Here is an 18,464-nt window from a genome sequence, read left to right on the forward strand (position 1 = left end):
CCTGTTTAAAGTCCCTCCATGGCTCCCAGAGCCCATAGGATGAAGTCCAAACCCTTCAGCCAGGCTCATGAAGCTCGTCAGCATGCTATGCCAGTGGTTCTCACCAGGACAGTGCCACTTTCATGAGGGTGTTTTGAAAATTCACAGTGGCTTTAAAGGTAAGCGTGATGACTGGGGGCACTAATGTCAGTTAAGCTAGACATCCTGAACTTTATATCACCAACACCAGGCATTGTGCCTGGCCCCAAATGGATACTCAACAAATTAATGTGTACATGTAACAGCTCTCACAGAATGTGGAATAAACTCTAGAAGCAAAGCAGGATGGATCTTAACCACAATGGATGAAAAAAATCCAGTCATTTCTCTATCCATTGATTCTTGAGATCAAGATTCCTTTGCTGAAGTTAACCCAACTTTGCCATTTCACATATGGTCTCTGGGGACAGAGATGATTTTTTTTCCACCCTCCTCCAAAACAAAGTGTTTGAATCAGGCAACTTTGGAGAAAGACAGTGAAGGGTCCAGAATCCTTTTGTTGTTGTTTAGTCACTCAGTCATGTCCAACTCTTTTCTGACCCCTTGGACCATAGCCTGCAAGGTTCCTCTGTCCATGGAATTTTCCAGGCAAGAATACTGGAGTGGGTTGCCATTTCCTTCTCTAGGGGATCTTCCTGACCCAGGGATCAAACCTGCATCTCTTGCATTGCAGGCAGATTCTTTACTGTCTAAGCCACCTGGGACAGAGAAGGCAATGTCACCCCACTCCAGTGTTCTTGCCTGGAAAATCCCAGAGACAGGGGAGCCTGGTGGGCTGCTATATATGGGGTTGCACAGAGTTGGACACGACTGAAGTGACTTAGCAGCAGCAGCAAGCAACCTAGGAAGCCCCCAGAATCCTTTGCAAGCACAATATAGATGTAGAAAGTGAGACCCAATCAGGCAGACTGGATTGAACTTGGCACTAAATTCTGATTCTTCTAATTTCTAGTTCCAGGCTTTTTTTTTTTTTTTTTAACCAAATAGTGCCTCACTCAAGAATAGCAGAACTCCTGTGAGTCAGGACAGTGGGTTTGGGGCAAGTTATTATCTGAGTGAATACAGTTGTCAGGGTTTTCTATTTTCTAGAAATCTTGCCATCTAAAAATCATCTTATAAGACGACTCATGAATTCAGGGGGTCAAATAGGGACAAACATTTGCATGTAGAGAACACAAAGAATTTATCTTTTCCCTTTTTTATTTCTGAGGGCTTTCCTTATGGCTCAGCTGGTAAGAAGCAGCCTGCAATAAGGAAGACCTGGGTTGGATCCCTGGGTTGGGAAGATCCCCTGGAGAAGGGAAAGGCTACCCACTCCAGTATTCTGGCCTGGAGAATTCCATGGACTGTATAGTCTATGGGGCTGCAAAAAGACACGACTGAGCGACTTTCACTTTTTTATTTCCACAACACCCTAAAGTACTTCTTTACAACTTAGGTTATTTATTCTAATAGTATATTTACATTTCTGTCACCTATGGGTAGGGTGTATGTCTTAGTCATGTTTATACCTCAGCCAAACACTGTCTAGCCCATGATGGCCAGAAGACATTAAATCTTTGTTAAAAGAATGAATAAATCTATAAACCATGTATGAGAACTTTTTGAAAATAGAGAGGTAAATATGTTTAAAAATTTTTTGTTTTAACAAATTTTCCTATTTTTACCTTTTTTTAAAAAAAGGTCACAAATGTAGTTCTAATCTTAGAATTCACAGAATATTTCTCAACCCAACTTTCCCAAATCAAGTTGGAGTGACTTTGAGTAAAAGCCTTTACTCTTAAGCCCTATCTAAACTGAGTTTCCTGGCTTTAGCTCTCAGAAATCATTCTATAGGGTTTACATAGGAAAAAGTAAATAGACAAGCCTGGTAGGTGTATGCCAAGTTATTATTACATTCAATTGTGAACAAGAAAATAGCAAAAGATGTTTACACATGGGACAGGAAGGAAGTGCTGAGGATGAACTCAAGCCATACCTTCCCCCAATAAAGAAAGAAAAGCCCCTGATGATTGAGTGCCTTAAGTTGGAAACATGAACTTGGTAAAAATCAAGGGAGCTCACATGCAGACAACAAGATTTTATTCACAGACAAGGGGATTTTTCTATATGGTAACCACATTTAAAGGGTCATCAGTTCAGTTCAGTTCAGTGCAGTCGCTCAGTTGTGTCTGCCTCTTTGCGACTCCATGAATCCCAGCACGCCAGGCCTCCCTGTGCACCACCAACTCCCGGAGTTCACTCAGACTCAGGTCCATCGAGTCAGTGATGCCATCCAGCCATCTCATCCTCTGTCGTCCCTTTCTCCTCTGGCCCCCAATCCTCCCAGCATCAGAGTCTTTTCCAATGAGTCAACTCTTCGCATGAGGTGGCCAAAGTACTGGAGTTTCAGCTTTAGCAGCATTCCTTCCAAAGAAATCCCAGGGCTGATCTCCTTCAGAATGGACTGGTTGGATCTCCTTGCAGTCCAAGAGACTCTCAAGAGTCTGCTCCAACACCACAGTTCAAAAGCATCAATTCTTCGGCACTCAGCCTTCTTCACAGTCCAACTCTCACATCCATACATGACCAGAGGAAAAACCATAGCCTTGACTAGACGGACCTTTGTTGGCAAAGTAATGTCTCTGTTTTTTAATATACTATCTAGGTTGGACATAACTTTCCTTCCAAGGAGTAAGCGTCTTTTAATTTCATGGCTGCAGTCACCATCTGCAGTGATTTTGGAGCCCCCCAAAAAAGTCTGACACTGTTTCCACTGTTTGCCCATCTATTTCCCATGAAGTGATGGGACCGGATGCCATGATCTTCATTTTCTGAATGTTGAGCTTTAAGCCAACTTTTTCACTCTCCACTTTCACTTTCATCAAGAGGCTTTTTAGTTCCTCTTCACTTTCTGCCATCAGGGTGGTGTCATCTGCATATCTGAGGTTATTGATATTTCTCCCAGCAATCTTGATTCCAGCTTGTGCTTCTTCCAGTCCAGCGTTTCTCATGATGTACTCTGCATATAAGTTAAATAAGCAGGGTGACAATATACAGCCTTGACGTACTCCTTTTCCTATTTGGAACCAGTCTTTTGTTCCATGTCCAGTTCTAACTGTTGCTTCCTGAGCTGCATACAGATTTCTCAAGAGGCAGATCAGGTGGTCTGGTATTCCCATCTTTTTCAGAATTTCCCGCAGTTTCTTGTGATCCACACAGTCAAAGGCTTTGGCATAGTCAATTAAGCACAAATAGATGTTTTTCTGGAACTCTCTTGCTTTTTCCATGATTCATCAGATGTTGGCAATTTGATCTCTCATTCCTCTGCCTTTTCTAAAACCAGCTTGAGCATTAGGAAGTTAACGGTTCACGTATTGCTGAAGCCTGGCTTGGAGAATTTTGATCATTACTTTACTAGCATATGAGATGAGTTCAATTGTGTGGTAGTTGAGCATTCTTTGGCATTGCCTTTCTTTGGGATTGGAATGAAAACTGACCTTTTCCAGTCCTGTGGCCACTGCTGAGTTTTCCAAATTTGCTGGCATATTGAGTGCAGCACTTTCACAGCATCATCTTTCAGGATTTGAAATAGCTCAACTGGAATTCCATCACCTCCACTAACTTTGTTCGTAGTGATGTTTTCTAAGGCCCACCTGACTTCACATTCCAGGATGTCTGCCTCTAGGTGAGTGATCACACCATTGTGATTGTATGGGTCGTGAAGATCTTTTTTTGTACAGTTCTTCTGTGTATTCTTGCCACTTCTTCTTGATATCTTCTGCTTCTGTTAGGTCCATACCATTTCTGTCCTTTATCGAGCCCATCTTTGCATGAAATGTTCCCTTGGTATCTCTAATTTTCTTGAAGAGATCTCTAGTCTTTCCCATTCTCTTGTTTTCCTGTATTTCTTTGCACTGATCACTGAGGAAGGCTTTCTTATCTCTTCTTGCTATTCTTTGGAACTCTGCATTCAGATGCTTATATCTTTCCTTTTCTCCTTTGCTTTTTGCTTTCTGGATTGCTGACCTCCAAACAGCAAGGGTATTAATATTCACAACTTCTCCTCTCTTCTCTTTGGCATTTATCCTGTGCTGTCCTGTCTGGGCTACATTGAAAATAACTTTCCAGGAAGCAATCAGAAGTCTTGGGGGCTTAAAAAAAAAGGTTTATTTTTCTAACATTTAGAGTTAAACCTGCATCTCCAAGAACGTAACCATAACAAAATAGACCCTGGAAATCCAATTCTATCTCGTTTGCCTCCAAAAGTAGAAGAACGTTGGTGGGAAGCGTGTTTTCCCCTTCCTTCTCTCACTTATGATCTACTTCAAGCATTGAAATATTTCCCTGTTTAAAGTTCTACACTTACTGTTTGTCATTCAAAACTATTTCAGTGTCTAACATGTTCACACTATTACATGCAGGAGGAGAAACAAAGGTGAGTGTTTATATCCCTGTTCTGAAAGCACTTAGCATCAGATAGTAGATAGAAGTCAAACACAGAGGCAAAATATCTGGCTAGTTCTTGAATCAGATGAAGATATCAGTTTCGTGGGAGAAGCCTGCCAGAGTTCTGTGGAGTTCTCAGAGATGAGCAGAAGTTCATGTGTGGTTGGAGAAATCTGTACAAGCTTCTGAAAGGAGGGGCCCTACAAGGTAGTCTTTGAAGGATTGTTAGGATATTAACCATTGGAGTGGTGGGGAGGGGTGCCGCAGGGTGGGGTAACAATAGAGAAGGGGTAAAAAGTGCAGAGTAGGTCAGAAGAGCAGGGAGTCTGGTTTGACCTCATCATTGCCTGGGTTCAGGGAACAGAGTAAGACTAAAAAAGGCAGAGGCCAGATCATGGTTATGACCTCTGTCCTGGATTCAGGACCCAGCAGAGATTATTTGATGACTTCTAGGCAATTAAATCGGTCCTGATTATTCGTTGAAAGGACTGACGCTGAAGCTGAAACTCCAATACTTTGGCCTCCTGATGCAAAGAACTGACTCCTTGGAAAAGACCCTGATGCTGGGAAAGATTGAAGGCTGGAAGAGAAGGGGACAACAGAGGATGAGATGGTTGGATGGCATCACTGACTTGATGGATGTGAGTTTGAGTAAGCTCCAGGAGTTGGTTATGGACAGGGAAGCCTGGTGTGCTGCAGTCCATGGGGTTGCAGAGTCAGCCACGACTGAGCCACTGAGCTGAACTGAACTAAACTGAGGCATCACATGGCATCATCAGAGATATATATCTGGAATATCTCTTATTGTCACATTGGACATCGATATCCTAGGAGCAGTACCTGTGAAGGTGATTCTTGCACAAATATCCTGTTGAGAGGCACTTGGGAGAAATCTGTAAGGGACTGAGGGAGCTGGGGAAGAAGCAAGGCAAAGATGTGACTTCAAGAGAAGTTTGGCTTCATCCTGATCCCACAGTGAGCTCTGGACTGTTAATTCCAATGGAGCATTTGTCCTGCCCAGAAACCAGGGGCTAGGCTGTTAGAGCCATGCATCAGCCAAGCCCCGGTCACAGACTTAGGTGAGGAAAGTGAAGAGAGAGAGGCATGCAACAAGTCTCCCAGACATCTATGAGCAAAGTGGTTCCCAGCAGCTGGATTAATATTGGCTTGGCCAAAAAGTTTGTTTGGGTTTTTCTGTAAGCAAGTGTAGAGAAACCCTAACACACTTTTTTGGCCAACCCAATACTTACTCAAGGAAATTGGTGGTAGAAACAGGGATAGAGGGGTAGGATACTCTGGGTGATTGTTTGGGGAACAAGAATAAATAGAGACAGCTGGGATTTTGAGTCCAGGTAGCTGGGAGGTGAATGGTGACGTTAGCAAAGGTAGGGTTGAGTCAAATGGGAGCAGGCTGGAGTCTTTAGGAACAAGCTTGCCTAGGGGTGGACCTTCTATGAGCCAGAGAATCAATGTGCAGAGAAGTAAGCAAGCATTTCTCGCAATTGCTGAGTCATCCTTTCATATGCTGGCTGTTTCTGGGACTCCTAGTAGATCCAGAAAATGTGAGAGTCCATGATTCCCTACCTGCCTAGTTTCTCTCTCATTCATTGCTTTTTCTCTCATTCCCATTCATGTCTTTGGGCTCTCCCATTTTCCTTTCTTCCTATCCACAGCGTTTTCTCCCTGTCTCCTCCTTATGAGCCAGACTCAAACTTTCCACCATCTTTGACTACGCTTTCTTGCCTAATGCAATCTGTTATCCATCCCATCCTTGTTTCTCCTGACACTTCAGGCATCCAACAAATATTTATTGAGTTCCTAGTTTGTGTCAGGTGTCTGGATACAGAAGTGGATAAAACAGAAAACGAAATCCTGCCTTTGGCATGCCTCTATGACCACCACTATCACCATCACCATCATGCTTGTGGTTCCCATCCTTGAGACCGGAGGCAGCGTCTCCCTGCCTCCAACCTGTGCTTTGTTCATTTTGGCTGATAACACACAGAATGTAAAACTTTTAATTATTCAAAAGAGAAATGGGGAAATAATACAGAAGAGAAAAAAAAAAACAGTAGAAAGGGGGAGAAGGACCTTGGCCCAGTATAACTATGGAGTTTCTTCCAGCTCACAACTCATTTTCCTTTAGTTAAATCTTTTGTGTTTACATACAAAACTGGCTAATTGTGATGTAGGAGGCTTTTTTTTTTTTCTTTGAATGCCACTGGAGGTGTGGCAGTGCAAGGCAAAGTTACGGTCAACTTGTACTTGTGGGTGAAGGGGGTGAGGAGATGGGGGCTGGTGATGTCATTCAGAAGCGAAGTACTACTCAGTATTTTCAAGGTGAAAATAAACTGGAGAGGAAACAGATCACCCTCTGTATTGTATGTCACCATGGATTTCTCTGCCACACAAAAGGCGGCCAAGTTTAACATGTGTGCATTTCACTGGGCTGACTGTTTTTTAATTTGTTTATAGAAATATAGTTGACTTACAATGTTGTGTTGATTTCTGCTCCACAACAAAGTGATTCAGTTATACATATATATTTGTATTCCTTTTTAATATTCTTTTCTATTATGGTTTATCACAGAATATTGAATATAGTTCCCTGTGCTCTACTGTAGGACCTTATTGTTTATTCATCCTATATATACTAGCTTGCAGCTGCTACTCCCAAAGGCCCAGTCCTGCCCTCTCTCATCCTCCCTTCCTGTTGGCAACCACAAGTCTGTTGTCTATGTGTGTGAGTCCATTTCTGTTTTGCAGATAAGTTTATATGTCTCATATTTCAGATTCCACATGTAAGTGGTATCATAAGGTGTTTGTCTTTCTCTTCCTGACTTACTTTAATTAGTATGATAATCTGTCTAGGTCCTTCCATGTTGCTACAAATGGTATTATTGTATTCTTTTTCATGGCTGAGTAATAGTCCATTGTATATATCTATCATGTCTTTTTCACCTTTTACCTTTCAGTGGATATTTTGGTTATTTCCATGTCTTGGCCATTGTTGATAGTGCCTGTATGTATCCTTCCAAATTAAACTTTTGTTCAGATAAATGCCCAGTAGTGGATTGCAACTCTATTTTAGCTTTTTTGAGGAACTTCCATACTGTTCTCTCTAGTGGCTGCACCAATTTACATTCCCACCCACAGTGTAGGAGGGTTCCCCTTCCTATATACTCTTTCCAGCATTTATTATTTGTAGACTTTTTGATGATGGCCATTCTGCCTGGTGTGAGATGATACCTCATTGTAGTTTTGATTTGCCTTTCTTTGATAATTCTGATAAGTCTGAGTAAACTCCGGGAGTTGGTGATGGACAGCGAGTCCTGGCGTGCTGCGATTCATGGGGTTGCAAAGATTTGGACACGACTGAGTGACTGAACTGAACTGAACGGATAATTAGCCATGTTGAACATCTTCTCATATACTTATTGGCTCCTATTCTTTAATTGTCAAAATACCTTTTCTTTCAACAGCTATGTGTGAACCTGGATGCAAGTTTGGTGAGTGTGTGGGACTAAACAAATGTAGATGCTTTCCAGGATACACCGGGAAAACCTGCAGCCAAGGTCAGTACTATAGACCACGGTGGTGATACAGACCTACCCCAGGGCTTTCAGAATCAACTCAGGCAGTGCAGTCGTGTTTGGGACACAGTATAGCACTCAGGATTCTGTAGTATGTAACTCCGATCTTTAAACAAAAGTGTCTTCAGAATAAGATTTTTCAATCTCTTCTAAAAAACCTCAAAGTCATTCTGATGCTTTTGTTAGGATGCCAGATAAAAAACAGTATTTTCCCTCTGAACAAATAATGTTTATTGTTTTTTTTAAGCTAAGGAAGCAATGCATATATTTTATTTAAGAAAATCCAACAAAAAAAAAGGATATAAATTAAAAAGTGAGTGTGAACATCCACAGTCCATCCTCCACCCATAGCTAAGAGTTTGACCTCCATCTCTGCAGTTTATTTTCTGTTATAGTTACAAATATGGATATTTCTCATGGGCATTTTTGCATGTCAGCACAAAGAGAGCTGTCTCATACTTTTTAAGGCTGTATCCTAGTCCCTAGGGCAAATGTTTGTGTCATTTACGTAAATATACTTTAACCACTATTATAGAAGTTGCCCCCAATATTTTGCCACTACAAATAGCACTATATCAGTCATTATCCTATGCATATCCTTGCACCTTTGAGTATTTTTATAGGGTAAATAACTAAAAATGGAATTGTTGGGTTGAATGACATGCATATTTTTATTGTAGTTGATATATTTTAAAAGGCAATTTATGACTTTTGTCATAGGCTGTTTATCTGAAGATAATAAAGCAGTTATAATATTAAGAACAGTGGTTCTTAAGGTAGCCAGTTTTGTCCCCTAGGAAGACTTGCCAGATAAAATACGTATCCCTAGTTAGATTTAAATCTTATTTTCAAATGCAATTTCACATAAACAACAAATAATTTTATAGTGTATGTAGGTTGCAAATATTGTATGGGACATTTACCCGGGCATCCTGTATTTTTATTTGATAAATCTGGAAGTCTTACCCCCGAGGTCATCTGGCGGTGCCTGGAGACATTCAGAGGGGTTTCTACTGACATCTAGTGGGTAGAGCCCAGCTGAACATCTATAGTGCACAGGGCAGCCCCCCTGCTAAGGGTGATGTGGCCCCAGATGTCCACAGTGTGGAGGAGCCTAGGCACCAAGAAACCTGTGCTAATTAAGAAAGGGTCCCCAGTTCTATAACACAGTTAAGCAAAGAGCAGAAAATCCAGTTCAGCTGCCATTAGGAAAGATCCCTTCCAGGGTTCTAGAAGGGAGAATGGAATTCCAGAGGAAGCCAGGGGTCTGTCCCACTCTGTCCCCCTGCCCCCAGCTCACTGCCAAGGCCAGATGCTCACATAGCCTTTCTCTGTGCTGGCAGACCTGCAGGCTCAGGGAGGAGCCTCTAGCTCTCCTGTCCCGACCCCAGGACGGGAGCCAGCACCGCCAAGGGGCTCCTTAGAACTGTGTCCAGAAGGCTTGAGGGAAGTGCGGCAGGAGCCATGCTCTCAGAAGTAATAATTCAATCATGTCCCTTACCAGAGCTTTTCCCACCTGAAGACCTGGTTTTCCATATGTCTTGGATTCTGTACCAAGATACCTTCTCAAGAGAGTTGGAATGGAGAAGGTGTTTTTTCATGCTGCTTTTCAAGTCCTGGCAAAGTATTCACTTTGAGGGAGTGTCCAGTGGCTCAGATGTGGGGCTGTCTGGCTTTTCCCCACAGCCTCCCTGCCCCAGGGCCACCTGATCAAAGTCCATATATATCCACTGATGGCCACAGGCCTCAACCCAACTGATGTCTTTCCCCAAAGTGCTTCTTGCAAGAGACGCCTCTGACTTAGCTCCAAGTGATGGGATATCCCTGGCTTTCGTGTTATGTCCAACCAGCATTATTTAATTCATGCATTTGAAGCAGTTAGGATCCATACAGGAGATGGTAGTGTACAGGGGACTGGCAGTGGAGAAGGGGGTTCAAGTTTCCAGCTAATGTGCTGGAAAAATCTCCATGGAAGGTTCTTCTCAGAGGTGAAAGCAGCCACTTACTTAGTTTCCAGAATGGCCTTTGCCATTACTATGTTGAATTTTGGTCTTGATTGGAATTTGGTTCTTTTCTCCTTTCTATATCTGCCTTGGGAGAGATACGACATGTGGGACCCACATCACCATGTGCCCAAAGACGAAACCCATGATGGCTTTACAAGATTTTTCCTTATGTATCATTTTTTATTTTAATAAAAGCTACTTCATTCTTAATGTTTCATGTTTTAATCCCTGAAAAGCTCAGAGAAGAAAGCCCCTCTCAATCTTCCCAGGAGGTAACCATTATAAATGTATAGAGCCTGGTCTCCCAAGGTTTTTTTCCCCTGCCTGTGCCACATTGCTTGCAGGATCTTAGTTGTCCAACCAGGGATAGAATGCAGACCCCAGCTGTGAAAATGCTGAGTTTTAACCACTGGAATGCCAGGGAATTTCCCTAGGAAATTTTTCCTATGCCTATTTTAAAAATGTGGTATCTATATACATATTTTTGTAACCTTCTTGTGTAACAGCATCCTCTGAGCACCTTGATATGGGATTAAATATTGTCCTGTGACCTGACCACGAGTAATAGCTGCCTAGCAGGGCTCCCTCAGGAAAGGTGTGAGACAAGGCCATTTGTCCATCATGAGGCCGCTCAAAATAATAACTGAAAGGAGATTGTGCTGTTGGCATCTGTCACAGACTACCTGGAAGAGCTTTAAAGGCAGCAGTATCTAGATTATGTTTTAACTTTTTATTCAAGTAGGAAACACAAAATTGTACACCTGTCAACAATGTACAACTGCATGAATGCTAAAGAACACCCATGGAGCTGGCATTCAGATCAAGAAATGGAAACTTAGCCTCCCTGAAGACCCCTCATGCTCCCCTCCATCACTTGCCCCCAGCCCCCAACAAGGGACTGTACCTTGTCTCTCACACCAGAGTCACTGTGCCTGGATTGTTTTGTTTCTTTCACTCATGCCTGGTTTTCAGTGTGCGCATTTGTGTCCAGCTTCTCCCAGTCAGGATCATGTTTGTGAGTTTCATCCACAGTTGTTTGTACTTGTGGTTTGCTCAGCCTCACTGCTGTACAGTGTTCTATTGCATGAGTGTACAAGTCATTTATCCATCCTTTTCGGAGGAGAGATTTAGATTCTTTCTGGTTTGAGACAATTCAGAATAGTGCTACTGTGTTCATTTTAGCATGAGATTTATGGTGGTTTAGTTGCTCAGTCGTGTCCAACTCTTTGCGATAGCCTGCCAGGCTCCTCTGTCCATGGGATTCTCCAGGCAAGAATACTGGAGTGGGCTGCCATTCCTTTTCCAGGAGATCTTCCTGATCCAGGTATCGAACCCGGGTCTCCTGCATTGCAGGCGGATTCTTTACTGACTGAGCCACCAGGTAAGTCTGGTGGGCATGTACCCATGTTTCTGTTGGATATTTGCCCAGGAGTGGAATGGCTGGCTCACGAGTGTCTGTATCTAGCTGCCACACAGTTTTCCAGAGTGGTTGTGCCTATATTTGCATTCCCTTCAGCAGTGTTAGATGATTCAGTTTGGTCCACATTCTCACCAACACTTTAATGATGGTTGGAGAAGAGGCAAGTCACCACCCTTTGTACCTACCTCCATAGCTGGCGTCCAGGGAGGCCAATCCCATTCCACATCTGGGTGTTTCCTCCTTCAGTTCACCTTTCTTCATTTCCTGACTGCCCCCTGCAGATGTGAATGAGTGTGGATTCAAACCCCGTCTGTGCCAACACAAATGTGTGAATACACACGGTAGCTACAAGTGCTTTTGCCTCAGCGGCCACATGCTCCTGCCGAACGCCTCATGTTCCAGTAAGTTTCAGCAGCTGGCCTGCTGTCAGTCAATCCAGAGGCTTGACTTTTGGCATTTAATGCTTGGGACAAAGTTAAATTAAGTTATTGGAGTGGAAACACCCCCCCACCACCACAGAGACTATCACATCACCCTAGACTAAAACATCTTTGCGCACTTATTTTTTTCAATTTATTTATTTTTTAATTGAAGGATAATTGCTTTACAGAATTGTATTGATTTCTGCCAAACATCAACATATATGTGTGTGTGTGTGTGTGTGTGTATGTATATATATATATATATATATATACCCTCCCTTTGGGACTTATTTTTAATTGTAGTAAAATACGTATATTGTGCAATTCACCATTTTGACAATTTTAAGTGTACTTCAGGCATTTACACATTCACAATGTTGTGCAAACCATCACCGCTCTCCAGAATATCTCCATCACCTCAAAAGGAAACCCTGTCCCCATTAGCGGTCAGTCTCCACTCATCTTCTCCTCCACCCCAGCCCTGCATTCTGTCTCTCTGGATTTGCCTGTTCTGGCCTGGTCGTTTTTAAATAAAAAGACTAACTAAGGGGAAAGATACATTGAGTCTCTCTATATATACACAGATGAATTAGAATTCTTAATGAAAAAATATACATACTGAAAATATAAGCATATTGTTTCAGAAAGGTGATAAATCTCAGTTCCATCTCAGGACATCAGTTCTTCCCACCAGCTATCTTTCTCACGCCCCTTGCCCCATGCTCAAAGATTAGTGACTCTTGTTGGAAGTCCATTCCAGCTCACATTCCTGGAAAGAAAAGCCCTTCTCTGAGAAAGAGAACCCGTGTCCTGTGGGAGCCTAAATGTCTATATCCGTTCATTTATTGAGAAGGAAGGCTTTTCAGATTTTATGTTGCAGCTGAAAACCAAATCCATCTGCCCTGCCACCCCCAACAAGCCTGCAGCTTATGCCTTCTGCCAGCTTCCCATGGTTGCAGGGTCCTCTGACTCCCCAGCCTATCCTGGGCTCTCCCTCCATTGGTTGTAAAATCCAGGCTCCTGCATAGCTCACTTCCCCCACCCCTGCCTCACCCTTGAGCTGCTGGCTCCACTTGGCAAAATGCCCCAACACCACTAGAGTCTCCATTAGCAAGCATGTTTAAGAAATAAAGCAGGCATTCAGAGAGTTTTTTTTTTTTAATTTTGAGTATTTTAAAAAAATATTTATTATACATTAAACAGAAACCCCCAAGAAACAAATATGTAGCTTAATGAATTCTCATAAAGCCAGCATCCATGTAACCAGTACCAAATAGAACTTTGCCAGAACTACCCCCTTCACCCCCCAGCCCCTTGGGAACAACTGTCCAGGGTTTTCTAGTCATCACGTAACATTTTTAAAAAGATACATGCTAATGGATGTTTCTGAAACATTCCACAAAAGCCTTTTTAGTGCCAAAAAAGATATCTTTCTCCAAATGGAAGAATGAAATGAGGTAAATTTCGAAGATTAATTTTGAAAGGAGACAACTAAAGAGAAAAGGAATAAACTAGAAATATAACCATTGGTCAGTGTTTGCTACATTACCATGGTCTGTGTGTCTGTCCTGGTGCCCTCTTTGTCTATTACTATACATGTGAGGGTTGCCTCTGCCTCCCTGTTTATAGCTTCCAGTGGCCAGGTGGCCCTGAGTGTCTCTCACGGATGCTGATTTTACTTACCCAGCCCTTTGCAGTCTCCTTCGTCCAGCTGGTTGACTGGCATGTTATAGATGCGGGTGTATAAAGAGAGGATATTCACTGCGCTCCCCTGTTATAGGCACTTTTGATCCATATGTACTGGAACCCTACTCGGGATATGTGTTTTTGTGAGATATGGTCTATTTAGCAATGAGTGACAGAAAAATCGAACTAAATTGTCTTTACTTTTAAAAGCTGGAGGTAAGCAGTTCCAGAACAGGTCAGCAAGGACTCTTCAGGGTGAGATGGCCTCTGCCATCTTCAGGGTATTGATTTCATCCTCATGCTTGTGGCCTTGTGGTCACAATATGGCTGCCCTAGCTCCAGATATCACACACACATCAAAGGTAGGCAAGACAAAGGGAAAAGGAGAGATGCCAGGAAACAAACGCCTCTTTTGTGTCCATTGTCTAGTCATGCAGCAGGATCTTTTCCAGAAACTCCAACAGACTTATCTTAATATCTCTTTGGCTATATTCGAATCATATGGCCACTCCCTTGTTGTTGCATGGGAAGCTAGGAAAGAGATGTGTAACTGGCTTTTCAGCCTCAGTAATGGGAATGGCTTTTGGGTAGCTGATCAGCCTTATCTGCTGCGTGTTTTAATACATGCACCTAAAAGACAAGGTTTAATGATTTGAGTGACTCTCACAAAGGCTAGATATGAATGGAGAGGTGAGTAGAATTGGCATCTTTTTACCCTATTTATTCAAATGAATCATCTCTATCAGAGGTTGCATTTCAGCCAATAGTAGAGACCAGCCAGGTGACTTAAAGGAGCTTGTATAGGAAGAGAGAGAGAGGCCATCTTTGATGACTGAGGGGTGCATGCTCTGCCTAAAGACAGTCAGGTGCAATGCATTGGCCAACAGAATCAACCATGGGGCCAAAAAGACACCACTCCTGCACAGATTCCATTTGGATCTCGATCTGGGGCTCAGATGATGAAGCTTATCCTCTGATACCATTCCACGTGTTACATTTCATATCTCAGGGGTCAGGGATTGTTCCTTAGTGAGCATTTTTTTATCATCTCCTGGGGAAAAGGCTAACCCATGCCTCTTTTCACAGACTCTAGGACGTGTGCCATGACCAATTGCCAGTACAGCTGTAAAGACACGGAAGAGGGACCATGCTGTCTGTGTCCATCTCCAGGCCTCTGCTTGGCCCCCAATGGAAGAGCTTGTCTAGGTAGAGTATCTGGAGTTACCTGCTCCCCTGACTTCTCCCTTTACTCCATTCCTCCTTTTTCATCCTTCACAACCTACTTGTTGACTAGACATCGAAAGTTCCTGAAATGACAGATTTATGTCCATTTCCATGACATTTATAGCACGAATGTTCTAGATGCACTTTGCTGTGCTAGAGGAAACACTTTTCTATAATTTGTTGGGTTGCCTCATGCCATAATGGAAAAAGATACAAGTAATTTTATTTTTGTGTATTTACCCTGCACTTTTTACTTCAACTACCAAGTTGTATATACTCTTAGTGTATTTAACTATATTGCACTAAAGATAGATAATATTATGACCAAGTTAACACATAGCATTAATATGGGATGTCAGACCAAACAGAATGTTGAAAGAGTTGTTAATCTTTTTTGATGGAAACAAGCAAATAGCACTATGATTTCATATTCTAACTTCTGGACTACAATAGAAATATTTTTCAGTTGAGGTGGTTGGTGTTTATTTACCATAAATGTATTGATACATAACTTGATAAACCATATTTAGAAATCTCACTCAAATAGATCCTAAATCAGTTAACCACTTTAATAGAAGTCTGTATAAATTAACATTTTGGTTCTGCTTTTTGAGAGCAGGCAAATATTTAATCCAATTCACAGGGTTTAATGCTCTTCAGTAAAATCAGATTTATGTCAAGGCTAATTCTTGACCAAATGAATCCAAGTGTTCACCCACCTCTTTGATTTGTCGAGTGCCATTTGCATTGCAGGAGAAACTTGATGTACATGAAAGTGATCCCTGAAAAATAATTTTGGTCAATCCAACACTTACTCGTTAATTATATCAAGAATGCAAAAAGAACAATAAGCCAGCACCAAATTTCTTGTTTAACCACTGTTTCAAAATAATGATGGTTCCAAATTTACTTGATTTGACATCTGAGAGTTAAGGCAAAGTCTGAGTCTTAATGGTTTGGTCAGCATAGCTGTCAGCCCCTCTGTGATGTGACTTTCCATGGTAGCAAAGGAAGGAAGCCTCTTGTCTCCTAAGTTGCATCATGGCTTCATTCCACTTGACCCACAATTTATGTATCACTACATTCTTTAAAAACCGTGTTTCTATGATTTGGGACAATATGACAGGATTTGGAGGTGGTTGCTAATGAAATAATTCTTTCATAAAATGCAAGCTTTGAATGTTTGTGTATTAGGTTTGCCATGCAATATCCATAGCTGGAAGAATATTAATTCCTTCAGCAAAATGGAGCATCTGTGTACCAGGTGTTGCCGTATGTTCCCTGCCCCAGGAAAGGCAGGGCCTAATGAGAGAGAAAATGTGAATAGAAGTAATGCCATTACAGCAAGATAATACCTCTAAAATAAGCTGTACAAAGTGATAGAAATCCAGTGAATGTGCCTCGGGGATCCAGAACTCTTCCCGGGGGATAGGACGTTGGTAGCAGAATAATCAGAGTTTCCAGTGAAGAAACCACACGTGTGTGTGTGTGCTGTGTGCTCTGGGTGTGGGCACAAGAGTGTGTTGGAGAGAGGGTGCTTTCTTGGTGTGTCTGACGTGTCCTGGTTCTCCATCCTAGACATCGATGAATGTGTCTCTGATAAAGCCTCTGCCCCTACAATCGAAGATGTGTGAACACATTTGGAAGCTACTACTGCAAATGTCATGTTGGATTCAAACTGAAATATATCAGTGGCCAGTACGACTGTGTAGGTAAGAAGCCTAGAGACTTTCTAACAGGTATTTATACATCAGTTCAGTCTATTAGTTGCACCATCTACTGTACTGACCAGCTTAACAACACAAAGAAAGCTATATTTTTCTAAATTTTGTCATTTGGGAACTCTGATGACATGAATTACATGAAGCCAGGTTCATCAAAATTTAAAGTAAAGGATCGCAGTCTCTGTAGCTCTATTATGGAGATAAATAGCTTGAGATGATTTTTGTGGGTTTTTTGAAAAAAATTGATTGGTATCCTTTTGTTTATATTTTTGGTTCTATCTCCAGGTATAACTAAAAGTGCTGTTACTTCAGTTGTGTCCAACTCTTTGTGACCCTATGGACCGTGGCCCTCTAGGCTCCTCTGTCCATGGGATTCTCCAGGCAAAAATACTGGCATGGGTCACCATTTCCCCTTCCAGAGGATCTCCCCAACCCAGGGATCGAACCCACATCTCTTATGTCTCCTGCATTGGCAGGTGGCTTCTTTACCACTAGCACCACCTGGAAAGCCCTGAAAATGAGGACAGTGAAGCATATTTATATTTGATAAAAGAAGGAATAACAAGTCCTGCTTAATCTTGACCTCAGTGGCCCTTGCCTAAGTCTTCCTCAGGAGTGGCTTTAGAAAAATGAATGAAGGAGGTGCAATGTTCTCTTTCCTCACTCCTCCTTTAACCCTTCCATGGTTCCAGCTCTATGTCCCCTAAGATGTTCGCTTTCTGGGGTCATCAAGATGACTCTATGATAAGACTGAGGTATTTCTCAGCTCTCGGCCCGATACGGGTGAAATCAGAAATCCTGTCCCTTAGGGAAGGAATTCCAAGTCTCAATGAGCAAGTGAAGTGGGGTGTTTGGGGAGCCCTTGCACGGCTTCCCATTGCCCTTGATAGAGCGTGGATGGGGCTGGTCCTGCAGACATCTCGGCCCCCTGGGGATTCCTGTATACATAACGTGCCCATGACACACATGTGTGCATAACACGGAAAGCTGACAGCAGCAGGGAAAGTAGGGTTTCTTTCCACCCTAAGCTCAGAGCTGACCAGGACATGTCCTGTGTAATTGTGTTGGGGAAATATCCATTCCTGGGTTTTGAACACATTGTATGAAGCCTCCATAGCTCTTCCCTCAAGCCTAAAGGCCATCCTAATCCTGCTTGGAACATCCCCACTTCTTGTGAGCTGGGATCCTCCAAGATGCTCCAGAACCCACCATCTCTGGTGTCCATCTCCAGGCTGTGTCACAGAGTTGGAGCCTGTTTCCTGAGACCTAGAGGGAGATGCCACAGGACAGGGTGGGAGTCCACACGGGGAGCTGTCAAAGGAAGCAAATCTTTGTGATTTAACAAGTGATTAAGATCAGCATCTGAGCCCCCTTGTGGCTGAGGTAAAAACAATAGCCTAGGGGACCTCCCGGTGGTCCTGTGGTTAAGACTCTGCACTTCACGTGCAGGGTGGCACAGATTCAATCCCTGGTCAGCTAGCTAGGATCCCACATACCACATGGCATGGCCATAAAGAAATTAATTAATTAAACAAGCAAACAATAGCCTGTTTTGTGTGCATATTCCCCAGGCAAGAATACTGGAGTGGGTTGCCATTTCCTTCTCCAGGGATCTTCCCAACCCAAAAATCCAACCCATGTCTCCTGCATTGGCAGGTGGGTTGTTCACCATAAGTGCCCATGGGAAGCCCTGGAGAAGTATAGCAAAAAAGCAGGAGGGAAAAGAAGGCCAAGGAAGTTGTCACATGGGTGGAATTCAGTAAACTTTCTGAGTCTAAACCCAACAGATGAGCTCAGACCGGCCTAACCCCTGCTCCTGGCAGCCTGTGAACAAAAGGTTCACATTTTTCAGATGATGTCAGTGCTTCCTAGCCCGTCTTGTTCTTTGTGGGCAAGGAGTCCCAAGCCCTTCCATGTATAGA

At 42.7% G+C, this 18,464-nt stretch overlaps 1 protein-coding gene across 1 annotated transcript in view; it reads left to right on the forward strand.

The window, feature by feature from the left end:
• Window positions 1-7,951: 7,951 nt before the first annotated feature.
• Window positions 7,952-18,464, forward strand: part of LOC113887771 (epidermal growth factor-like protein 6) — a 28,694-nt gene continuing 18,181 nt past the window's right edge. Inside the window, 5 exon segments of the mRNA XM_027534987.1 lie at window positions 7,952-8,042; window positions 11,768-11,887; window positions 14,681-14,800; window positions 16,397-16,423; window positions 16,426-16,530. Of these exon segments, the coding sequence (XP_027390788.1) occupies window positions 7,952-8,042; window positions 11,768-11,887; window positions 14,681-14,800; window positions 16,397-16,423; window positions 16,426-16,530 (463 nt within the window).

Source organism: Bos indicus x Bos taurus, chromosome X (assembly GCF_003369695.1).
Source record: "Bos indicus x Bos taurus breed Angus x Brahman F1 hybrid chromosome X, Bos_hybrid_MaternalHap_v2.0, whole genome shotgun sequence".
Classification (NCBI taxonomy): Eukaryota; Metazoa; Chordata; class Mammalia; order Artiodactyla; family Bovidae; genus Bos; species Bos indicus x Bos taurus.